A 26,576-nucleotide genomic window follows, 5' to 3' on the forward strand; every position below is an offset into this window, starting at 1 on the left:
TTTTTGTTCTTGTTTTGGTTTCATTTGTTTTTCTTTTTATTTTCAAGACAAGATTTCTCTGCGTAGTCCTGGATGTCCTAGACCTTCTATGTAGACTAGGCTGGCCTCAGAGTCACAGAAATCCACTTCCTCTGCCACCTCAGTGCTGGGATTAAAAGCATGTGCCACCATGCCCGGTCCTGAGAAATGTTTTAATTGAATTATAATCTCAACCATTAAAAAAACAAAATAAAAAATAAGTAAACTGAGTAAAAAGATTCTGCTAGAATCAAGTCACAGGTGCTTCTTCAAAGGACGTTGTCCATGTATGATAGGTAGATTTGATGAACACATCTCAGAATTCCTGCTACCATACAGTAGAATGAAGATAGACAGATGATAGATAGATAGATAGATAGATAGATAGATAGATAGATAGATAGATAGATAGATTATGTATGGCATGTATTAAGTTGTCTTGCATAGAGTGGTCCCAATTTCAAAACTGTCTTACACTAGAGAGGCCAAGAATCAGGAGTTACTTAATCTATGAGGCAAAATATCTCAGCAGATTGAATCTGATACTGAAGGCTTATAGGATTCTAGAGAGCTGCTGGTCTTTAGTCTGTGTTGGAAGCCCAAAGAGATGGTGCTACTCTCGGTGAAGAACTGCTTAAGCAGCAGGGTGAATAGACATGTCAGTAAGCGTAAAGGCAGACAGGCAAAACACAAAGGTCCCTTCCTCTATTCTCTTTTATACTGACTGCCACCAGAAGGTGGGCGGCTTCTTTTAGACTCAAATAATTTAAGGTGGATCTTGATTCCGGACGTGATCAAGAAAATCCTTTCCAAGAGTATCCATCAGCATGTATTTTTAGTCATTCCATATCACTAAAGTTTACTACCATAATATGTTACTGTCTCAAGTACACCAAGTCAATGTCTTCCTCCATGACAATAACTGGATCCCATGAAGCAGGATATTGACAAGGATGGGTGCTTTAAGATTAAACTGAGATTGATACAGTTCCCAGGGCAGAACTATTTTGAAAGGGGAACCGTCCCTGAGCACAACCAAAAGAAACTTGGTTCAACTGTGACAAGAGACACTAGGCTTCAGAGATGTGATGAGAAATCATAAGCACTACCTCCTCATTCAATGCTTATCTTTAGGAGCTTGATATCAGGCCAAATTAAGCTTACTGATTTAAGAAGAGCTTTTAAATCCCTTCACCTTTCATTGCCACAGTGTATTTGACACTTTGCCGACAGCTGTCAAAGCACCTCACTCTTCATTGAAAATCTATGAAAACAATTACCATGACATTAGCATTTACTGAAAAAAAAAAAAGAATAACAATACTGATGAAGTGTCTCATATGGTCATAAAGCCATACACTATGAAAGGCTGTGCTGGTCCCCTTCTGTGCTCTGGTGCTCATGAAGAATTTTGAAGGAATGGTAAACCTGAGTGCAATGACAAAAGTGGCGTTTTAGGATGAGAGTAACATATCAGGGTGGATGACAAGGAAGCAAAACAGGACATAAATTATATTTTGTTGGATAAATTTGAGTGTGTGTAGCAGGAAATCCACCTTGACTTCTCCTGCTGAATAGATCTAGAACTTCCTGTCTCCTGCCCTAAAGTCCTGAGAACATGGCTTTTGGTCCTGAGAGGATCTAAGGTTTCTCCAGTAGTTTATAAGGCAACTGAGATCCATCCATCATTCTTGAATTTTATGGAGGCTGAGGGAGGGCAACAGGAGATGGGTAGTGAAGTAAGTATCTTATCGTACAGTAACAAGTGAGCTTAGGAAAAGCTGTTTTTACTGGCACATTGCCACCAGAAGGAAAACCAGGATCATCTTTAGAAAGAAGATGAGAAAGTGTTTACTGTCTAAGGAACAGTCTCTGCCACAAGTTACATGCTCTAAATGATACTTGTATCTAAACTAAGGAAAGGATTTCTGATCCATCCATCCATCCATCCATCCATTCATCCATTCATCCATCCATCATTCCACCTTTCTTTCTTCTCATCCAGTTTGCAGTTCTGCATTCTCAATGTTAGTTACATTAAATTTAATACACATAAATACTTAGGTAACAATTTTGTAAGTACTATTAGGATGAGATAATATTGTATTTTACAATGAGACTATTCACTATTAAGTAGTCATTTTAGAGGGGGTACTTTTTGCTGGAGAGAATACACCATGTTAAGGGCATTTTATACCACTTTATTTTCAGTGCCTTTTACAGTCACACTTGGGCTCCCATTCATATGTCATCAGTAAGTATAGTGACGCATTTGGGTCAGAACTCAGGCTCTGATGTTTGCCCATATTGATTCTTAGGTCTAGACCTGATGCTTTCCCCTGGTAAATTCTTCAAATGGACGTTGCCATTGCTTTGCAACATTAAAAGGCATTTTCTTCACTAATATAGCCTCTGTTAAAGATAAGAATATAGTGACATGTGCAGTTAGCCATGGCTTTGTTTGCAGTAAAAGATTTAAATCTTCCAATTTCACCACACAGGAAGCTTCACTTAGAGACAAGTAACATCTATGAGCAGTTCTTTCTTAAGCTTGCTGTAATTTCTTAAGAATTCACCTGCCAGTTTTAGCTAAAATTCTCACCTGTTGGATAGCACTTTAAACAACTAAAATATTTTGTTGTGACTGCATCAAAGGTTCTTTCCAATGGCTCAATAAGCTGTTCCTTTGAGGCACTGAACAGTTTACTTACAAAGTTAGTATTTCTTCACCATGTTTCGAGGATGGTTATCCCAGTGAACAATGAATCATATTTGTCTTTGCAGTCAGCTTCCCTTTTAGTTAAAGATATCAGGGAATACTTTCAAGTATTTAGCAGAAACCAAGATATTCCTTATCTAAAATGGGTCCGTTTGATTTGTAGTCGAGATACCTTGCCACAGTGAACCAAGGTTAATTTGACAGAGCTAGTGGGCAGGCACTTGTGTGTTCACTTCTGGGTCTGGCCTGTCTGTTTAACAAACTTCAGTTGCGTTTCATCCTTCCCAGAGTTGGACTTTAAATTGCCTCCCTTGGGCTTCACTTGTATCTACTGAACATCTCTACCGGTCATTCCTCCAGCATTTTAATGTAATGTGTGTAAAATGGAATTCAAATCTATGTCATGTCCAGCTTCACATAATCACTTCTGGTATTTTCTCTCTTAAATACTGACACAGCTGCTTTCTGGTTCAAATCACAGCTTCTATAATATTCTCCTTGTCTGCTGCACCTATTTTTCTAGTAATCTCTTTTATCTGTCCTTTCTTCTGGACCTTAAAGGTCATTATCTCAATTCAGGTTCTAATATCCTCTTGCCTGGATGTTAGAATCGGGTTCTTTGGCCCATGATTCCTCCTCTACTGCTATCTTCAAAGAAAGATGAGCTTCCCTCCCTTGGCAGCTCTCACTACCAGTAGCTCCTCAGCAAAGGGCCTCCACAGCTTCTTGCTCATGTATGAAAGAATTTGTCTAACTTGGTCTTGCACAGGTAACCACACTTTCTGATACCTCACAGTGAGACGGCACCATCAGGTGAAGGGTTGATAGCGTTTTCCATTTAGGGCTGAGCACTCACATTCACTAATTCTTAGCACCTTGGTCTGGATTGACTAGTGTCTACTGCAAATAAAAAGCTTCCCCGACAAAAGCTGAGAGAAGCCTAGGACATGAGTGTGAACAGATATTTATAAGGCAGTGTGACTGCATGAGCATTTAGCATGGTAGAATACCAGCTTGTACCCGAGGGGCTCTAGCCATCCCAGCCACTGCTTTCTGACCAGGTTTGGTGTGTCAGGAATGAAATCCCCCGCTGTGGAATAGGCCCTTAATCAGTCTTGCCACTGCAGCAGCAGAGGGAACCAGCCCTGGCAGGTTGGTCCTGCAGCATGTTTTGTATAAGACCGTTTATGACTTTTCTCCCCAGAGGCTTCCTAGCAACTTTGAGCACTATTAAGGCTAGCCAGCAGGGAATAGATTCTGAGCCGTTTTGAGATTGATCTGTCTTTTTCCTATAGCTGAAGTGCTTGCTGTCTTCAGCCATCGGGTCTGAGCTTGTAGTTACGCTGGGAACCAAAGCAGTTGCAGTGGCCTGTGTTGTTTTAGATCTTCCTGACCAATATCTTATAGGCTGGTATCCCAAGCCTGGCACCGAGAACTTTAAAGTAATAACCCATGTCTTCAGGGAGTAGCATGGCCTGTACGCACAGGCCGCCTCAGTTCAAATTCTTTATTTTTTTTTTAAATTGCATTTTTAAATTATTTTACTAACTTTTTTATTTCTAATACTTTTACATACATCCTTTAGTTTTAGTTAATCCAGCCATTAACCCTTTTCTCTCCCCATCTCCTGCTCCATACCCTGCTTAATCCCTTAACTCCCAACATTCCCTCTTCTTTTATATCACATGTATCCCACTTTCTCTCCAATTATGTGTGCAATTGGGTTTAGAGACAGTAGGTTTCCATATGGCTCTTTTACATATCCTTCCTTAGGTTCCCCTCCCAACCTCCTGATTGCCCCTATCCCCTGCTCATCTCCCCAACTAGGCCTTCTCTGCTTTATTTTTGCCTGAAGTCCAGGATATCTTCCATTAATGCCTTCCCGGCAGTGGCCTCCTTCTAGCCCCCATGCTTTTTAAGGAACAGAGAACTCAATAGACACCCTGTGGTTTATGTAAGGTGTTTTGGTTTTCACACTGCCTTGTCTCAAATGGAACTTCAGCTCCTTTTGATGGGACATATTTTGATGATATGACATGTTTTCTTTCCCACATGTAACCACTTAATCTCAAACTTGAATGTGGAGAAGCATCAACAGAGACTATTTAACGTGGAGCTCCAAGTAGGCACCCTGAGAGATTCGAATGCAGATGTGTGGGGCTGCACACTGAAAACACTGGGCTTAGCAATGTACTTAATCATGCTCATTCCTCTGAACCATATTGCTAAATTATTCAACAGTATTAGCAAATGATAAAGCGGTCAGTAATATCCTTGTCAGCAGTCACCCTGGCACTGACAATCTCTCCTGCCTGTCTTTGGAATAAACAGTCCTTAGATTTCTTACTTCTGGATGCGTTCACTGTTTCAAACTGCTTTAGGTTGTTTCTTTCTCTACAAATATCTGCTTACACTCCTAGATGCACAAAACTCAATTAATTATTCTAAATTATCACCAAAATTTGAGACATTTTTTAAATCAATCTCTTCCCCCATTTCAGCTTCTAAAATAAAATGCAGTCTTAGCAATCCCTAGATTTGAAGCTGAGTTCTCAATTGACCAGAGCCCGTTTTTAATAAGTGAAGGTTGTACCATTGGTTTCAAAAGCAATATAATAATAGCATTAATGAAAACACAAGGGTTCCATCAATATAGCAGGCTGAGTTAATATGAAAATTCTCCTATAAACAATTAAAAATAATCAATGAAATACAAAGATGAATTTGAGAAAAGCATATAAATAGAGGAAAATAAAGATACACCAATAAGAACTGAGCTCAGAATGTGATGTCGTGCCAACCTGTATCCAACCTTACCCAGGTGGATGCAGGCTTCTGGAACCTGGGACAGATGCTGTGGGCATGTGTGACTTGGGTGTGGGAGTCTGGACAGAGGCCAGGCCTGGACTGGAATGGCCTGATTTTTATCATAAAGTCAGCCAGCATAAGTCTTACCCAAGTTATAGGGAAACTATTGAATACTACTAACTAGTTTGCTTTGGCCTGGGACCCAATGACAGTAATAAATTTTATCCCGAGAAAAGGGTGAAGAATGTGAATTTATATGTACAGTGTATTGAATTATTTAAAAAAAAAATATGGTACAATCTGGCTCACTTCAGGGAAATTACTCAGGTACCTGGAAAAGATAAGGCTAGCTAGGTCATAAGCCCTAGGGAAACCCCATACCGTTATCCTGCTAAAGGGAAATAGTAATAAACTGCCCCCTAAGCTCTTATATCCACAAATATATACCTCCATGCCATAAGAGGGCATCAGACTCTCTGAGTAGATGGTTGTGAATCACCATGTGGTCACCAGGGCAGAGAGGGAGCAGGGGAATTGAACTCAGGACCCCAGGAAGAACAGACTGTGCTCTTAACCACTGAGTCATCTCTCCAGCCCAGATTGTTCAGCTGTAAATGGAACGTTTGTATCACCCTCATCCTCCAAAGTTTAGGGAACATTCTGAAAGAGGAAACAGAAAGATGGTAAGAGCCAAAGTCAGAGGATGTCTGAAAAGAAAAACATGAAGTGTAGGACATGGCAAGGCCATTGCACACTTGAACTCAGCAGCTGGGATTGCATGCACAAAACTTGTTCAAGATTAAGCCAGTGTAGAGGAATTTTAATCCAGCAACATGGCTGCTCTGAGCACATCTGAAGACCTTCCAGGTCTGTGTGATCTGGCTGGAATGCAGACACACCTTAGTACACACCTTTAATCCCAAAGGAGGTCTGTAAAGTTAGTTTGTAGAAGAGTGAACCCATGTTTGAAAGTGATGTTGGATTGGGGGCAAACAAAGTAATAAATCAGAGAAAGATCTGACAAGATAGAATATGCCAAACTCTCACAAAACAGTACAGGGAAGTTCAGTGAGTAGAGGGAGAGCAGAGAAGACAGGACGGTAGAGTGGGGCTCAGTACAGAACAGCACAGTGCGGGCAGTTCGGTGCAGTCACGTTGAGTGCAGCTGAGCTCAGCTGAGTTTGTGCAGTGTGCTCCCGTTCAGTTCTTGGAGTTCAGAGGCGGGGCAGTTCAGAAGCTGCAAGAAGCCAGTCTGAGTCACAACAGCTGAGTTGAACCAGCCAGCCAGAGTTCAGAAAGAGCTAGTAAGGGTGAGCTTACTCAGTAGCAAGCCTCAGAGGCCTAGATTAGATTGAGCAGAGGCTAGAAGCTTCTAGGTCTAGGCCTAGGTTAGCAGAGGGAGGCAGTAAGCCTCCAAGATGACAATTCCCTTAGGTGAATAAAAGATACTTTTAAATACCAGCATGGACACTGAACTAATGAAGCCAGTGTCCCCGCTGAGGAACTCTTTAGAATTGATAAGGAACTGTGTATGGAGAGGGTGAATTGGTGTTCTTTAGTAACGTGGCTCCGGAGAGGGGACCCAGCAGATAGTTGTAGAGTCGAGCTCCAGTAGGTAGTCCTTCACCCATGCACATGTGGTACTGAGAAGGCTGGCAGCCTGCTCCTTAAGTGAAATCACTCTTTGGAGCATACTCTCTCTATATGTTCTGAGTAAAAGCTCATATACGGGTATATGCACATAGAGAGAGAGGACAAATATGCAATAATGCAAAAGAAGCTCATGCTGTAAAATTTCTAATTGGCCTTTTACATTAACTGGAGATGTCCTAGCTAGTATAACTGTATCATCATTTCAAATGGTTACATAGAACTTAAGTGTTAAGGAATATCATAATTTAAGTAAGCTAATAAACACTGCCAAAATCCAGTTTTGAAAAACCTATCATTATTTGTTTATAAACTATGAGTTTTTGGGTTTTTATCATTTTCAGCTTAATTTGTAACTTCCTCTTTTTAAATATTTAATTTCCTATTTATTTATTTGGTGTGTGTGTGTGTGTGTGTGTGTGTGTGTGTGACATATGTGCACATGGAGAGGTCAGAGAACAATCAAGGCCCAGGGATTAGAGCAAGGTCCCAAGGTTTGATGGCTAGTGCCTTTACCTGCCAAACCATTTTGGTATCCTTTGTTTTGTAATTTACCCTTCAGTGTACTTTCTGTAACAGAAGCTTCAGTTTGACCTAGAAAATATTAAAGATAGTTAATCTATTTTATATTAGTTAACATTTTAATAAGGGGAGAATTAAAAGGGAGTTAATAAACTAGTCACTGTTGGCTTTTCCTCAAGGCATTTGGATTACAGTCATAGTAGTTTGTCATTTGGAAAGTTGGTCAACTATCTTGTAAGCACACCATACTCTTTTATTTTTGTTTCCATTCATGTACAGCTCTGCACATTCAAAATAGTAACCCGTAGTGTTTCCACCATCTTTTTCTGTTTAGAAAATTATTTCAAAACTTAGTAATGTGATTGCTTCCTATTGAAGAACTGGGCAGGGCTGAGGGTGATGGCTTGTGTCTGGTTTGCAGAGCTTAGACTGGAGCGGCTGAGGTCGGTGGACCCACTTCTACATGCTTCTTTATTCCGAGGTTTGAGGCTTCTGTGGCTTTCCTTTTCCCTTTCATTTCCTATGTGGTGTATTAGTCTCCAGAGTCTCATTGTGACCTAGGCTTTCCACAGTATGTGATCTCACCGGCCATACCCTTTATATGAGTGCTCTTTTCCAAGTGGCAAAAAACAAAAACTAGCAGACCAGTTAAGTGCTACAGCCAGAGCCATCCGTCAGAGCAGTCATTTGTACCATTCTGAACCAGAGTCAACCATGCTGCAAATCAGCTCCATCTCCTGGAGGGAGGAATAGCAGAGAGGACCATGTTGGTTACAAGTGCTAACTGTTGTCATCTAGGAGAAACAGAGTTTCCTACAATTTATTTGTTTACAAACAGAAATAGAATTGTTTATGCATACAACTCTATTGACAACTTTATACATTAATACTGTGATTTCATGACTTCCACCCTTCTCTCCCACCCTCTCCCCCTTAGCCTTTTCCCATGCCCCTCCACTCCCTCTCAGTTTCATGGCCTATTCTTAATTACTATTGTTACATATGGAAAATGTATTCGTGATTGTGGTTTTTTAATTGATTAGCTTTTATGTGTATGGGTAGATCTAAGTTTAATCTGTGAAAGTAGAGGAAGTCAGATCTCAACCCTTCATGAGAATGATGAAAAGAGGAATGAGCGGAAGGATTCAGCCAAGAATCTGGCAGCAAATAAGACCAGGGCGGTGAAGTCTAATCACTATTCAGAGGCTACAGTTAAAGCTAGACAATAGGGAAATCACCAACTCAGAAGCCGAGGCATGGTAATCAGCTGGTTATATAAAAGAGGGTCCACCACAATGGGCATGACACATCCTATGGCCATCGAAAATCAGGCCCGGATGTCAGAAGAAAGGCCAGGGGTAGAAGAAGGAGTTAAGGTTTAAAGGCATGATATTGGGAGTCAAAGCTCTCACACACCAGGATTTCACAGGGAAGAGCATATGAAGGCAGCAGAAAATAGAGGGCGTACACAGAGGAAATAGCTACATCTAGGAAACAGAAGCCTGATGGTAAGTTAGCATAAACATAAACACATAAACGTGTCCAGGAACTAAGAAGGGACATAGAAGAGAGGATGCTACCAGGAAGTGATCAACAAGATAGATGATTGTTACCCAGGAAGATGGAGACTGCTCAGTGGCTAGAGGAACCTGTGGTAATTTTTAAAAATCCATTTGTGTAGAGTAGTGGATACTGAAGCCAGCAGGGCCTAAGAAATAACTCAGTGGTCAGGAATACAGTATTATATCTACAATACAGTGTTATTTTGCTATGAAAATTCATACGTCCAGTGGACCTTTCAGCTGGTATTGGCAGGCTGGGAGAAAATCAAGAAAGCATTGCTCATTTAACCGAAAGCCATTTCTTTGTACTGTCATGTGTGTAATGAAAAGCAATAATGGAGGCCCCATTCTTCTTTTCTTCATTGCTGTAAATGCATGTGCCACAAACAGAGGACTTTTAGGGGTGTTTCCTTAATCTAATGGATTTCATTTTTATTGAGCTCATCTCAGTACACAGAAAAACTCCTTCAACCTTCAGTTCTGTCGACAAACGAAACACAGTAGCAACTGTGTATTACTGCTCTTGTGGCTAGAATTTTTTAAAGGTCATTTATTGGGAAAAGGCTTCTTGTAAACATTTCTTATATTTATTCTAGAACATTATCAGAAGGTAATAAACTGCCACTTTTTTCTCTAAGGTATAACTCTTCATTAAATGCCATTAACAGTTAATGAGATATAATGCGACTTAGCTTTTCACAATGTTTTATGTGTTTTTTGTCATTCTTAACGTGTGGTACCTCAGGCTGGGACCTGGCCTTCCACGGTACTGTTGCAGGACAGTTCATGTGTGGCAGAGCACTGTGCTTTGGTCCTACGAATTCCTAATTTAACTTTCATATCAACCCTGCGGACTTGATAGCATTCCCAGTGACAGAGATAAAGATAAGACTCAGGAAGTGCAGCTGCCAAAGAGACAGCTATAAATGTTCAGACTGAAGATTCCAACATGATCAACTTGCTCTTCTCATTCCAAACTTGTGCCTTCCGCACTTGGAAACTGGTGTTCACTGTATTCCTCTTCCCCACACTACCTCTACGTCACGGCATTCCAAGAACACGGGTGCTGAAACAGCAGGGCCTTTGGTCGATAGAAATGACGCTGCATCTTTGACTCATATATTAGACATAGCCTAGCACCAAGTTAAAACTTCCTTAAAATAAGGGAGCAATTGCCTTTGTGAGTGTCAGAAGACATGGAAGAACTAAGCAGGAAGAGATTAAATAGATTACCTGCAGGAACAGGACAACCTGCTGGAACTGCAGTTTCCTTAGCAGTCAATAACCGATGGCGAAGTGAGCTGAACGCAGCCACGGATTTTCATGAAAAGACCTGAGACAGCATCTTGTCCTGGAGCCCGTGAGTGTCTGGTCCCTGTCCACTGTGTAAGGAAAATGAACGATACCCATTTCTTAACATCAGGAGGATGACACAAGCCTTAAATGGAGAGGATGGTACCAGACACAGTAGGAAACATCGCCAGGTGAACCCTGCCTCCCACCAGGCTGTGACTTTACTAGCTAGAAGTTCCAGCAATCACCCCCCATTCTTCAGGCTGACATACCCAAGGTCTTCATCAAGCACCAAAAGCTGTTATTGCCAGTCTCAGCCTCCTGTACTACCAAGATCAATCTAAATATATCACACAGAATAATTATTTTGTAAAATGTTGAGAGAATTTATGTATCGGAGCCAATACAAATTATGTAAGCCAGAGAAGCGCAGTCATTCATAATATTTATCATCATCATAATCTCTAGGCAGTTTTAAACTTTACCTGGAAAACTTAATTTCCAAGTATCTTTATTGTTCTTTAGGCTATGGTCAAAAATGATCAGCCATGCCTATAACATACATAAATGAGAAAAAATATATGATTTAAAATCATTCAGTCTACTATCAACATGTAATATAATAGCTACCTACACGTAAACCCCATAGACAATCCATAGCTGGCCTTTAGGAGTTTATTCTGGTTCACCCATATTAATCTTATTACTAGGTTGCCATTTTTGACAGGGATTACCTATCAGTATATAAATTTCAACTTTCCTCTGTCATTATTAATTTTTGCATGATAACTATGCATGTTGAAAACCAGAAACTGAATATCATTTATCCTTAGCAACTACCGTATACTGAAACTTGTTTGTCTAAAAACAGATTAAGCCCGTATGTGGCTTTGTGCCAACACGCTTATTGACTGAATGTTGAATAACCCCCAGTAGATTTCTCTGAATTAACTACTGTAATCAAAGAACAAAAGCCAGGTAACTAAAATTGTGAGAACTCAAATTTTTAAATACCCTGGAAATAAAAGAAAGCGTGCAAAACCCAAATCAACCTCATCCTCCCTAACACATTGGTAATGGGCTCCATACAGGACCAATTTGCCCTTAACTAGGTCATAGTCACATTTCTTTCTCAATCATTCGAGTTGTACATTACAGAGATGATGGCTCGCAGCAGCTCACCTAGATTCCCAACAATCATAGAAGCCTCTCTCTCTTTCTCTCTCTCTCTCTCTCTCTCTCTCTCTCTCTCTCTCTCACACACACACACACACACACATCCTAACACGTAAGCTGATCTATGTTCTAGAATGCTTGTTTCACAGTTTCTTAGTACAATGGTACAATAAAGCTCATGAGATACATTTAAAATTCAGCTAAAATTTAAAAAAACATTTTCTATTTCTGAAAGAAAAGAATATTTCTATAGGAGGTTTGTTTTACAGTTTACATTAGTCCAAGTCTTAAGCACAAATGAATGAAGCTCCCAGATTTTTCAGAGATCTCGCTGAGGTCCTTGTGTGTTCTCTAAACTCACTTGAAAGAATGAGTGGTGACAGTGTTAAAGACGGTTTAAAGCCATCTTTAGGCTTTACCTCGGTGTTCTCAGGTAAACAAGGGGAGAAGCAGAGCTGTCCTTATGCTTAAGTGTCCCACCTAGCCTCCCGGGGATGTTGCAGTTCATTCAAGCATATTGATTCCTGCCTTAGCTTCATCTCCAAACTAGCACCTTGCTCCAAACTAGCCCTTCAGTGGGGGAGCCTTTGCGATCTGATCTCCAAGCTGCTAAGACACTCCTTAATTTCTGAGTAGGACTTCACCTGCTCAACTTTGAACTTTGTTCTGGGAATCTTCCCACGATGCACAGTGGAATCTGATTGAATAACCCACAGCCTAATTCATAGCTTTCCTCATCTACTACTTGTACTGCAATCCCTCTATCATTAAAGACACAGCTGGCTTTCCAGGCAAGTGGAAATAATATTCATGTCTACTCATTGTTTTTTTTTTTTTTTTCAGTGCCCTTTCCAGTAATTGTCTGATGGCATCTGTCTGCATCTCTCTAGTGTCATTCACTAAGTCAAAATCATTTTAGTTTCTTTCTATTCTTCTCCCGTGTATTTGGAACCTGAAAGGGTATCCATTTTGAGAAACTGATGCCTAATAAGAGAGAAAAATACCAAACAAACTATCATTTCGCTATCATTCGTGTTACATGTTTCTCCCCATCAGCTGTAGAAGAGTGGAATGGAAGCCTTCCAGGGGAAGACATATAAACTTTGTGAGGATGAAGATGAGTTATCTAGAAGAGAGCAGAAGAAACCCTTCCTGGTGGCAGAGAGCAGCACATGAGAATGCCCAGAGGTGTTACCAAGCAATTCCTTTTCAAGGAAGGACAAATTAGGGAGGGCTGAGAAAAGAGGAAGACAGACAGACGTGCTTATGACAGGCCTTTTGTAGCAAACCAGGGCAGCTGCGCTTCATTCGCAGAGTGCTTTCTTCCCCTTTCTCCTGTGTACAACCGCGTTCTCGCTCACACCGCTGTGAAGTCTCATGAGCATACTCTCGCTTGCCCCAACTCTGCCTTTGCGCTGCTTTCCTTGGGTAGTCAGGGGAAGCTTCCCTGCTTAGTTAAGAGCCTGTCTTTCTCTTCCCAGTTCTTCCTGTTATTACTTAACAAATGCCTGGTTTTCTGCAGCACACCCCCCTTCTCCACCTCTGGCAGACACAACGTGTGCCCTCCGTGTTAGGGACCGCCTCAGCGCAGCCGCAGTCCACGCACCGTACCGCTGAGCAGACGGCACCCTTGCTCCTCAGCAGGCCTCTGCTGTGTTGCGTCGGGTTAAAGGAGCACAGTTTAGAATTCTACCGCATATCTCTGCTGCTTTTCTGTATATTGACATAACCATGCTACTGTAATAGGCACCGGCTTTTCTGTCACTGCCAGCGAACGTCGCTTACAGCCCAGTGGCGTGGAACGCGCTCTGCTGCGGCAAATCGGCGGCGGTTTCCAAACAGGGTCGCATGGCTGTACAAACCTTAATGCCCAGGGTTGGTGTTTTCTGTAGAAGATGAAAGGCTCCGCTCTTCTCTGGGGAGAGAGCAAGCCTAGCCAACCCTGGCACAGGGCCCCTTGCCAACCATTCTGATTTCCAGGGCTCTGCACCTCATTTCACTGGCAGGTATAGCAAGCAGGGATTTAAACCAAGAAACAGAGCTAGGTTTCGCGTCCCAGTTCTGCTGCCCGGCGATTCTGAGCAGCAGTTCTCAGCGTGTTCTGGCTCCCGTGGAGCTGGTGATCAACTGACCTGTGAGAGCCTCAAGGAGGCTACTGTTTCACCAGAGTTTGCAACGTGACAGCCAGGCATCTCAGTGGTGCGTGACACAAATTCACTCTGACATATTTTTTTTTCCTTCTGATAGGCAAATAAGATGCTAGAGGAACCATATTTCATAGTGTTTCAAAATGGGTGTGATGGAAACTGGGCATCGGAAATAGAGTCTTGGCAACACAGGACAGTGTATACCACCCCAAAGCGTGCTCGTGAAGGTTACTGGTAGCTTTGCCAATAGATCTTGATGGCACTCAAGCCTCTACCAGTAAGTAACTGTATCCTTCCTGTTGGTATACTATATACTATATACTGGTAGTATAAGAATACCGTGGCTTGTATTGCTCCCTCCACATTCACTACCACACACATGGGAGTTAAGTGGTTGAGGCCAAGCCAGAGACTACCCTGTGCTGGATGCAGTTGGTGGAGGAGGGCATTGACTCTCATGTAGCCGTGCTCAGACATTCAGACATTGTTGTGGGTAGTGACGCCTGCATGATCTTAGCCAGCTGCAGCCTCCTGCCCTGGAAGCACATTCAAAGCCTGAAATTCCTGGTGCATCTTCCTTTCAGAGAAAACAGTGTTGAGGTTAAAACTAGGGTTTCAGTTATACTTGATTTTATTTTATCTTTTCTATATATGCACTTCTCTGGATTGCTAGGCTTCTGTTGCAAGCTAAGAGCTCCAGTTTTGTTCTGATCACTCGGGGCATCATTCTGGGTGAGCAGAAAGGCAGGGAGAATGGGCTCTGGCCCTCACTCACTCAGCTCTGTAAATGAAAGAAACAGAAACAAAAGGCATGCTGTGTACCCAAGTCTGCATGTTCTTAGTGCTGGGACCAGTGAGAGCTCCAGAGAGGGTAATACACAGCTGTGTCACCTTAGCCTCTTGCACAACAGTGTACACCAGACTGTCGGCGCTCGGCTTCCATATCTTTTGGGAGACCCACCAGGTATATGGATGGTGCCCCTTACGACACATAAATGCCCGAAGTGAAACCCTGTGTCAGAAGCATCTTAAAGGAAGCCCACATCACAGAGAAACCTGTCTTGCCTTGTGAACTGAAAGTTTTAGAAAGAAAGTTCCCTGCTCCCAAAGGGAGTTGTGTTAGGTTACCCTGTCTTCCTCTTTACTTGGTTCTCAGGCTGAGTGTTAGGCCTGGTGCTGTTCACAGGCACTCTCTCGGGCCTTGTAGCTGTCACTTTTATTTATCTTCTTTTGTTCCTGGTTATTTATTTTGTAAGTCTCCTCTGTTTCATTTTGAAAGAAAAGATAAAAGAGGGAGTGGAAACAAAGAGACAAGTTGGATAAAGGCTGGGTACCTTATGAGCACCTGGGTGAATAGTGGTGCTCCCTCAGCAGAGGAGAGGCCATGGCCACCGTCTCAGTGGGATCAGCTGTGAATACCCTCGTAGTGATGGCTAGCTTGTTTCTACCAGTGGCTGCCTGCCCAGTGCTTCTAAATATGGCTTAAGACAATTTCAACAACAATAAAGACTTTTATGTCGTTCTCCTCATGTGTTTATGTGAGGTTTTATTTCCTGCATAAAAATAACATGCGGGACATTGGTTATCAGAGGCACGCAAGCAAGCAGGAAGGCATCAGTCAGCACCGTCACCCATCCACAGCGGATTACTGTGGATGCTAACTGTCCAAATGATATTCAAGTGTTTCATCACCTGCTTAATCAAGCTGCAAAATGAGGAGTTGGACCACTTCACCCCCAGTGATTTGATTATGTGGTAAGGAGACTGGTACATAAACATTAATCCTGGGAAATTAATTCATGAAAATTAGCTGAAGACACCCCTAGAGACCCGTTTTGTATCTATTTTTTGCATAAAGTGTTGAACCACCTACTTACCGAAAGCGTCTTGGGGGCCTGGGATGATTATGCATGATTCCTCGGTTGTCTAGAGAGTCGTGGAGAGGCCATGAAGTGACCTGGAAATGCATTCTGATTAAAGCGAAGTCTTGAGCAGGAAAAGTGCTTTGAAATGATTAAAGTTAAAGTTGGTGGTAATGAAGGGAAGCACTCGTCCTGGAGTGAGGCGTGTGAAAGGCTGTCACTCTCAGGGCCCCGTGAAGCAGGTGGCTCTCCCCGTTTTCTAGTGTCAGTGTATCACACTCTATCAGCCCATTGCATAAGGGAGCCGGACTTCACTGGAAGAAATAGGAGAGTATTGTGGCGGTGGACATCTGGCAGAGGAAGTGATTGCTGAGCGAAGGTCTGCCCTCAGAGAAGCAGGCATCCAGTGCCCATACCAGCCATCTTAGACGAGTCTGTCAGCGGAGCATCTACAGGTCAGATGGCTCCTTTGAATGTACACCGTGAGAGCTTTGTGTTTCACTGGGTTATTTAAATATCTCTCCTACCAGATCATGTTGTCCTCAGAACAGGGATTACGTTTGGCATTTTGTCTGTGATACTAGCTCTAGCCATCTGTCATCCTACCTAGGATTCAGCCCCTCACTCTGATGACATCACCTCTCAGGTACAATGTTCACTTTGCATATAATTTAAATGCAAATACTATATTTAAAACCTGGGAAACAGGTATTTCAGAACCCAGACTTCTCAGTGATGATGTCAAATCTGTTTACAACAATGCCTATACCAAGCATAACTGATAACCCTGACAAAGTCTGATGCAGGCCCCATCATCAAGCATGTCAGTGTTCACGCAGTCAGATTATGAATTGCCACACTACATTAGATGAATAAACACTTCTCTTACATATTGTAATACCTCAAGACTCTCATCTGGCCAGGCGTTGCTTTCAGAGGGTTATAAAAATAAATAGATGGGAGTTTGAAAAAGATGGGAAGGAATTGAGGGGGAGCTAGAGTAAAGAGTAATTGGAATATTCACCTTATATACATATATGAAATTATTGAATAACAAATAGAGACAAAACATGTTTAAATTGCATAAGTTTCCCATACTTTCCTGCCCTGTAATCATACAGACACTGTATTTTTCATTATTTAGACACTGTTCTGTGACATGTACAAATAGATACTGTATATGGCATAACTTTATTATTAAATCTTATTGCTTAGAAATAATTATTTCCTTACCCATTGAGCCTTGCATTTCCTTTTTACCCATTTCTTTTCCTCCCAGAGCCTCCCTCCTTCTCTCCTCCATTCTTGCACTCCTACCTGGTTTCGTCTTTATCAAAACCAAAATCTTCTTGGTGTGGTGGTTGATGCTTTTCCCATTTGCCTTCTGATCAATCCATTATAAGGTATGAATTGAATGTGTCCATGTGTGAATGTGAATCTGTTCACTGAGAAAGAAAGCACCACGGATGTGTCTGCTTATCACCAACTGAGTTTATCTGCTCAGTTTCGTGGAGAAACGTACTTTGGGACCATGGAGATCAGTGGCAGGCTAATGTTCTACTCTTTAGGGACCTTGTCTGCTCTTCCAAAAATAATGATGAAAAACTTGAAACTGGGTTAAGCCATGTTTGAAATGAAGCATGTGTTTCTATTCTTCAGTCTTTTATCAAAATGCCTCTTGGAGAATGTATTTGGACAGTTCAATTGCTCATTTTATGATGTGACATTTATTTGTTACCTTTGTCTCTAATTCCATTTGATTTACATATGCTGTGCATCTTGTTTTTGCCAATATCTTTTAAAAAGCTCCCTTTTATGCTAGCTATTAAAAGAATTGTTTTCTGTTAGTCTTATAGGATGCTTTTCAAGACAGACTTAGCATTGTTGTTGGTGTAAAATGATGAAACAAGCAAATGAAGGTACTGAAATGATGAAACAAAACAAAACAAACAAACAGAACAGAGGAGTGACTGAGGAAGGCAGCATCGGCCCCGCCAGGGCCTCTGTCCCTATACTCACTTGCTGAATTATGCTGAAGGCACATGACCAAAGCAGAGGCTGTAGCGTCAGCTCTGATTACTCTGCCTGACTCTCAGCAATGGACAGAAGGGTGTTGCCTTCGGAGTTCCCTGATCTAGAAAGAGGGGAAGCACAGTGTCAGATGTTCCCTAGATAACACTAAGCAAATCGATGTTGATGTTGCATTCGGAGAAATTTTAGTATGAGAAGAGGGTAGATAGCCAGATTGGTGGTCAGCGGCCGAATAACTACCAGGACCCATCAAGGCAGAAGCTACTTTTCTCCTAGTCTTGCTTATTTGTCTTGGAGGCAAACAGTAGCTACAGAGCCAAGAAAAACTGATTATCTTTCCACTTATAATATACTTCGATGAATTTTTCAGAAAAGAATCAAAATATATGTGTAACAATGGTAAAAAAAAATGTGTCTTCTCATGATTTATTTATTTATTTATTTTGAGATGTAGCGTAGTTCTTTATAGGAATCCTGGAATTCTGGGATCCTGGGCCTTCCCTTTGTTGCAGCACATTATTGGTGGTTACAGAAGCCTCGTCTTAAAAGAAAGTGCAGAATCAAGATGTTTGGAGGGCCAGGGAGATAGGGAGATGGCTTAGTGGGTAATGGCACCTGCCCTGAGCCTGATGACTTGAGTTAAATTCCCAGGTCATGGTAAAAGGAGAAAGAGTCCTACAGGTTGTCCCCTGACTTTCATATGTGTGCAGGACCACAGTCACACACAGAAAAACACAAAATAAGTAAACAAGTAAGTTTGGAAAGATGTGTCTGTAAGGGACCTGGGTTATCAGGTTAGAAAGGCTTGATAAATCAGTTCGTGTTTTAAACAGCATCCATCAGTTCTCTCTATTTCTTCAGTTTAATTTGACTTCAAAACATAATTGTAGGTAACTTAATATTATAGAATAAATATCATTGGACCTTGTTCATATGGAAATCTCTTCTTATGCTACTAAAGAGATTTAGCAGAGACAGATTTTATTTGCCAAGAATATAGATAAAGTATGTTTATCGTTTCTGTTTCAAGGACATTCTAACTGAATGAGCTTCCAGGATTGTGCTTTGTCACTCTTTGTGCTTTGATTCTCTCTCGTCTTCACCTCAGTTCTGAGCATTTTCTTAAAAGAACCTTTGGTCTTACTAGCAGCCTTCTTTATTCCCTGTGTTTTCTACTCTAGCCAACCTTCAAAGTCTTGCTCTCACCTGTCCTTTCTTTGCCCTTCTGAGGCTTTCCTTCAAGACAAAGGCTCCGGAAGCCAAGAAATGGAGGTGTGTTGTGTACGCTGCGGGCCTGTGGAGAGGGAGGGGGGAACATGGTCATGCACACCTGTGCCCTTGGCACCTGGAGGAAAGCTGGGCTGGTGCTGTGTGTGTCTGCCTACCAGAAGCCAAAATAACTTCTCAGCAGAGCCAATTTGGTCAAAGACAAGCGAGTCAGTGGAAATTTAGTTCATGTAGCTCCTTGGCATTTTGTAGACAAAACAAACGAGCTGACTGCTAGCCTAAACCATGCTCCAGCTGGTACTGACGGTGTTTCCTAAGGCTGTGCTCTCGGAGGTCGGGGGTGTCAACCTTCAGGCTGCTGTGTGCAGTGCTGTGCTGGTACGAGAACAATCCCACGCCTGTTTGTGGCTAAACGATGAAAATTCGGACTTTGCTAATGTTGTCTCTCGGATCGTTGATGAATCCTAAAACTGTTTGCTGATCAAATAGTATACATGAAAACAAAGGGGTGACTACTATTCTACAGTGTTGGTTCCTGGTCCATGTGCCCGGCACCCCTTTATATGCCAATGCACCTAAGTCATCCTTCAGTAGGCACTAAAAATACAGAGACCTGCTAGGGTGTTTCCATGGTTCACTAATACATTTTCTTAAATTTACTGCAAATGTTCATTCTCAATATCACAATAATACTGTAAACCATTAAAGGAAACCTAGTTCTGAGTGGGACATGGGAGAGTAAGGCACAGAGAGGATCACTTTCCTCTGTGACACTGGAAGGCTGGTTCTTTAAACAGCTTTCCATGATTATAACAAACATACAAGGACAAGTCAGACATCCTAACCAATGCCTTTAGCCCCAGCACTGGGAGGCCAAACCTGGAGGATCTCTGTGAGTTCTAGACCAGCCAGGGATACAGAGTGAGACCCTGTCTTAAAACAATGGTTAGAAACAAACAAAAAGTACAAGATGATAGTCTTTCAAAAATGGAAAAAAATATATAAAAAGGAAAGGACATGACTGCTCTTGGTATGTGGAAGAGAAAGTGTGTTACAGGTATGTGGGAGAGCATAGCCAGAGGCAGACACATCTGGGAGAGTCCAGAGTTGTGATGACCCTGACCTACGTGGGAAGGTGGGAGAAGAGAGGAGAGAGAGGAACAAAGCACAGCAGCCAGGAGGCCAAAGGTGCAAAGGGAGCAGGTCACCAAGATGTCTGGATTATGTAAGGAAGAGCCTCTGGGGAAGGGCAGCCCAGCCCCTGGGCTGGAGGTAAAGGAGGTGTGCCAGCCATGCCCTGTAACAGGTTGGAACTGAGGGATGCTGGGAGAGCCTGGAAGCTAGGTTTGCTTTGATATGCTAGCCACCTGTCCCAGGTTTGAAACTTATGATCTTGGACCTAGTTTGGGAGGTTTTAACCCATGATTGGTTGGCCTGTCCCTTTAGGGCTGGAGACACAGCCCTACATCTCGGCAGCAGCATGAGGAGAAACTGCTTTTCTAACTGGTATGCCGGGGCCGGGGCACCCAGGTGAGTGGAAGACCTCCCACTAGTCCTTACCTCTTACAGGACCAGAAGAGCCACTTGCTAAGGGAAAGCCTATAACATTCAGGCCAAACATAAAACCGAACTGTAACACTTGGTCAAAGTGCTTAACCAAATGGAAACCTGTTGGTTTTATATTCTAACATATACCCTTTCCCTCTTTAATAATTTTCCCCTTTTCCATCAGTATGCTCTTTGTTCTGTCTTGTATTTGGAAACATCATGGATCTGGCTTCCATATATCTTTTTATTCACATGCATATTCATTTTCTAGGGCTGTGATAACAAAATACAACAGATGGTAGCTTAAACAAGAGGCATTTATTTTCACATAGTTCTAGAGAAAAATAGTACAAGATCAAAGGACCAGCAGGCTTAGTCTGTTGTTAAGCCCTCTTTTCATGGATTGTAGGGAGAGCCTTCATTCAGTGTTCTGCCATTGTTCTTTCTCCTGTGTGTATGCATTCCCAGGCTTCACCTGTGTCCTCATTTCCTCCTGTAAGGATACTAATGTGTTTGCAGAAGGGCCTCATTTTAACATCATTACTTCCTTAAAGACACACTTGGATTTCATCGTGCAAATTTGAAAGAACACAGTTCATCCCATTTGCTTTTGATGAATCTGGAATTGTCAGGAACATATGTGGCCCTGACAGAGTCACGGGGCGTGGCAGGCAGGGGACCGTGCTCTGCTTTGCCCAGGACACTGCCGTTTTACTGACTGTCCTGACATAATTCAGTCTGTGCCCTTTGTCTGTCAGGAATGTCACACTGAGATAACTGTGCCATAGAAAATCTCTTATTTCAGTGTTAGCTGAAAAATATTTTGCTGTTTCTGGTTTCTTTGCTTATAAATGAGACAGAATGTCTACCTCGTGAGTCATTGTGAGAACTGAGCCATATGTGTAAGTCTTCAAAACACTGCCTTCTGCTGTCAAGCCATCAGTGTAACCTGGAACAGAGCACAGGGCCGGGGGGAGATGATTGTGTTTGTCAGGTGTGGCCTTTGTGTGTCCCCTTTGGCCGGGCCACAGGGCCCTCATCCATCGTCAGATGATGTTCTAGGTGATTTCTGGTTTTGGATGTGGATGGGCTTCCTTGAGTCATCTGCAGGCCTGAGCATAGCAGCAGGCTGAGTTACATGGTGCAAGATGAGCCTGAGCAACCAAATTACATTTCCCTTCTCTCCACATCAGCTGCCCCCAGACTCCCCACAGACCTTCAGGTTGAACTCCAGTGCTACCCTGCTTCTGTGTTCTGCGGTCCTCTCTAATCGCATGTGCCGCTTACTAAAATACATTTCCTGTATATCTCAACCTTTTTCATTTAGCTGAAGAACCCTCACTAGGGCAGCAGGAGGGAGGCCGACGCTAACTTTCCAGATAGAAAGCTCATGTGCTTTTCAACTTCGTGCATTTCTCCATTCACTATACTCTCCCCTCGCTGGTAGACACGCATCAATAAACAGCTCAAAAGGCCACAAGATAATTAAGCAAGTGATTAAGCATTTTCTGTACATATTCATCTCAGTATTTTTAATTTTAATTTTTATTTATTAATTTTTACATCCCAGTCAACCTCAGTATTTTTTAAAGCTTGAATTGCAGATTCCTATATCACTGCTTTGAACAATATCGATATTATTCCCCAGATTTTTCACAATCACTATTCAAAATTTTAAGATTAACTCAGGAAGTGAGAATGGTATTTTTAATATATTTTCAGAATTAAAAAAAAAAAAAAACGATGAGATTAGTTTCAGAAAAATGAGTGTGGACTATGAAATCCAAATTAAATCACTGTGTCCAGAACTGAGCTCCAAACTAAGCAAGCAAGCAAATGTATTGGCAACAGTTCAGCCAAGTTAAAACATTGGCAAATTACCCTTATGATACAAGTTAAACCGCCTGGAAAAGCAACTCCGTGCATGGGGCACAACTGAGTAGCTGCTATCAGAGCTAAAGAAGGTTCTGGTAGAGGAATGGAGACCTCTGCTCTCTACCTCAGCTGGACGCAGGCCGGAGCAAAGCCAGACGGAAATCTGAGTGTGGTGTGGCATCATCCACACCCAGGAAAGTATTTCTAGTTGTCCTGGTTGTGTGTGTCCGTGCGTGTGTGTGCATGTGTGTGTGCATATGTGTGTGTAGGTGTGTGGAGGGTGTGTGTGCACACGAGTAAGCATATTTATAGATGCTAACAATTGATGCTGATGCTTTCTCTGTTGCTTTCCCCTTATTTTTGACACAGGAGCGCTCAGTGTACCTGGAGCTTGTGCTTTCAGTTAGATTGGCTCTCCAGTTAGCTCAAACGATCCTCCTGTCTCTGCACTCCCAGAGCAGGTGCTCCAGGTGCACACCTAGAATGTGTATGTTCTGGTAATCACCTAGAATGTATATGTTCTGGTAATCACACTCGAGTCCTTGCACTTACGAGGCAAGCACTGAACTGATTGAGCAATCTCCCCAATCTTGTGCTGCCAGGATGTTTTGGGGTATTCTGTGTGTTTCTGCCTACCTGTTTTCCACAGTTAAGTACCCTTGTCAGGATGTTCCAGCCCTTGAGAGAACTCACAGTAGCCCCTGCTTCTAAGGCAAATTGATCAGCAGCTCTGTAATATAACAGGTTATAAGCTCCCAGGTAGTGATGAGGATGTGAACGTCGTGAGGAAGAAGGAGACATTTTTATTGGAAAGTGGAGCATTTGGGTTGTGATCCACATTACATAAAGCCTTTTGAGGTGACCTCTGTGGCAAAATCATCGTAGATCTGTCAAGGGAAAGAGGAAGCCAGACAGACGAGTATACACATGCATGCTCCCTGCCCTGTACTCAGGGCCACCAGGATAAAGGCTGTCACCATCAGTGGTACCCTCAGTCTCACACTTTCAGAAATGTGAGCCACAGTGAACCTTCTTTCTTTGTAACTCACCCAGAGTGTAGGATGCAAACATTGATGGCAGGAAATGAACTGATTCAAGTTCCAGGACGATTGCCAAGAAAACCTGATTCTTAGTCAGTAAATTTGTTGTAGGTAGAAATTATGGTACAGTTACACTGAAACCATTTTTATAGACTTTAGAAGCATGTAAATGAGTATTTAAATATTTAGGGAATCCACCCAGTCACTGTGGAAGATGTGGAATAAATATAAAGTAGGTCAAGGTGAAGGGCAGCTTGTGGTACCGGTACCTTCTTTTGTTTTCATATTCCCTGAATTGGCAGCCAAGACCATCGCCACACCTGGAATCAGACGTTGCTTATAAGGGACACTCCTTGCTAAAAGGAGCCAGAGCACCTGAGAGAAACATTTGCTTACACATGGAGCAGGTGTGAGGATCAGGGTGAGCCTGAAATAGTGGTGGTACCTAGTGCTTTTAAGACTGATGGTGACAGGTCTAAAGGACACACAGAATCCCACTGGCAAAATGAGGTATCTGAGCATCCTACAAACAAGCAGAAAAGAGTAATGGGTTTTGACGTAAGGGGGGAGAAGGAGGAGGAGAAGGAGGAAGAACAAGAACAAGGACAAAAAGAAAAAGAAGGAGAACTTCCAAGCACACAAGAGGCAGGAGGATCTCACTCTCTCTGAGTACCAGTGAAATCTGAGTCTGAGCTAGGCAGTCAGTTACAGGCTAACCTGGACTGCAAAGTGAGACCCTATCTCAGCACACATGCTACATATATGTATATGCATACACAGCATAATATAGCTTACATACTTAACAAAGAAATAAAGGAAACAGAAGAAGTTGGTGTTGAGAGAGAACTTTATAAAGAATTTGCCAACTAAAATTATAAAAGAAATAATAGGTGAAAATCACTTTTTTATAATTTTCAGTGTAAGTAATTAAGGCACAATAGTGATGCGCAATAAAACAATTGGATCAAATGTGCTTTTTCAACATTCAGGAGATCTATACTGTTTCAGAAGACCCCCATAGATTATTCATATCTAGAAAAGAGATGTGTGTCAACTGTTAAGAGTTATTAGGTAACCATCAAATTGAGCTATTGACCACTGTATTTCAACACTGGGGAACTGATACTTTGTTCTCTTATGGAGCAGAGCAAGAAAAATACAGTATTAACTACACATTTTTCTCGCCAATACATTTACCCCTTGTCTCTTCATGAGTGAAAAGCTCAGGCGAGCTGAGATGTACGACATCATACCAATGAGCACACTGGACCCTGGTTATGTAAACTGACTGTGGATGAAGCAGTCCCAGGACCAGCCGCCACAGGCTGAGACCCCTGCTGGCATGCCAAGTTTGAAAAGAAATGACTCCAAAAGGTATTTCCTAGGACAACTAGCTTTCTTTCAATATGAACTGTATACGATTTTTATTAATATATTAATATGAAATACTTGGCATGTGGCAATGATAATGTGCGCCGATGGGAAAGAATTCTAGTTCTTAGATGTGTTTTGAAGTACTTAGGTATAAATTCCACAAGATATTAGTGACTTTGAAAGGTCTCAAAAAAAAAAAAAAAAACCAAACCTAATGCATACATTGATGTGTGTGCTGACCAGGATAATGTACACGTTGATGTGTGTCGAACAAGTATAATGTATACACTGATGTGTGTGCAGACAAATAGGTATATGCTGACATGTGTGCACACATGTACTTTGTGTATGTTGATATGTGTGCGGACATGTATGATGTGGATGTGTGGGCAGACATGTATGATGTATGCGCTGATGTGTGTGGACATGCAGTGAGAGTTACTGCAGCAAAGCACGACTCGTCATGTCCGCTGGGCAGAGCTGACTTTATGCTTATCAGGATTTTATTTTCAGAATGATTAGAGAAAGGAACATTGCCCGCGCTCCCAGGGCTTCTCACTCTTTCTCGGGCTGACCCCACAGATGCTCAGGCTGCAGGGTGTCTCTGGTTTCTTCCCTCCCAGCAGAGCGCTGCTCATCTCTACTGACCGCCTTGTTTTCCGTCGTCGGCCTTGATCTTGGTGCTTTCCCTGTGCTGCTCTTCCACCTTGTTTGCTCTAGGCTCTCCTCCTCTTCCTGAGAAGCCGTCCATGCTGCTCAGTCTCTCCCGGAAGGAGCCTCTACCCAGCCTCACACCGGAACTCTGGCTGCTCATCCAGCGAATGGAACAGTGTTTTGGTCTCTCCAGGCAATAGATCTAGAGGACATCGGAGACTGTGGACTAGATTTTGTCTCCTGGGTCCGTGCAAACAGCCTGCTGAGCGTGGAGGTTAAGACAGCCCAGTACTGGAGCCAGGTTCCAGTGCGTTATATGTATATGACTTTCTAAATTTCTCTGAACTCAAGTTTCCTGCTCTAGAAAATCAAAACCACAATTCCCTCAAATGACTGTTACGAAAGTTAAAGTACCCGACTCAGGCCAAAACCCTGGAAAAATGCTCCTGGATGTTCTTCTGTTTTTAATCGTAGTCTTTCCATGGCAATCAGATCTGGAACAAATACGGTTTTCAAACTATCTATAGCAGTCAGGATGGGATAATTTCTTTACTGCTGTTTCTATTTCCCCTGGATTCAGGTGTCCCTGGGACTTCTGCACGCCCATGCCACACATATCTTGTGGCCTCCACAGCGCTGGCAGAGACTTGAGTCTGCTCTTCCTCCAGAGCGCTTCCCAGTGCACACTGAGGACCAGTAGCCCTGCACAAGATGAGCTGCAGACACAAGAACCCTCACACAAAAGGGCAGCGCCCAGTGCTGCTGAGCGAGAGACCTCTGGATGTCTTTAAGGTGCCCTGGGATCCTAGAGAAAGATGTTCAACATTAAACAGTATTAAATGATACCTGATTGTGCGTTGTATTTAATTCCATATTGTTTATCACCAGAAATATCCAGGCCCTGGAGAACATGAAAGCATTCTCCCTGTACATATTAAAGGGGGGCAACTGGAAATGTTGTGCAGTGATTGGGATTTCTCCCTGAAGCCTGCTGTCGAAAGACTTTTATATCAATGTGCAGTGAAGATGATTTGTCTTTTACTGTTAAGACAGAATAGGGGGAAACAAAA

General features: G+C 42.4%; 1 protein-coding gene across 2 annotated transcripts in view; it reads left to right on the top strand.

Moving 5' to 3' along the window:
• The window catches only part of Immp2l (inner mitochondrial membrane peptidase subunit 2), an 829,626-nt gene extending 803,275 nt beyond the window's left edge, over window positions 1–26,351 (top strand). For both annotated transcript variants that reach the window (XM_060367473.1, XM_060367476.1), the window contains exon 7: window positions 26,087–26,351. In XM_060367473.1, coding sequence (XP_060223456.1) covers window positions 26,087–26,206 — 120 coding nt within the window. In that variant the 3' untranslated portion in view covers window positions 26,207–26,351. The remainder of the gene's footprint in view (window positions 1–26,086) is intronic.
• Window positions 26,352–26,576: the final 225 nt, after the last annotated feature.

The sequence above is a fragment of the Meriones unguiculatus genome, chromosome 1 (genome assembly GCF_030254825.1).
Source record: "Meriones unguiculatus strain TT.TT164.6M chromosome 1, Bangor_MerUng_6.1, whole genome shotgun sequence".
In the NCBI taxonomy this organism is placed as follows: Eukaryota; Metazoa; Chordata; class Mammalia; order Rodentia; family Muridae; genus Meriones; species Meriones unguiculatus.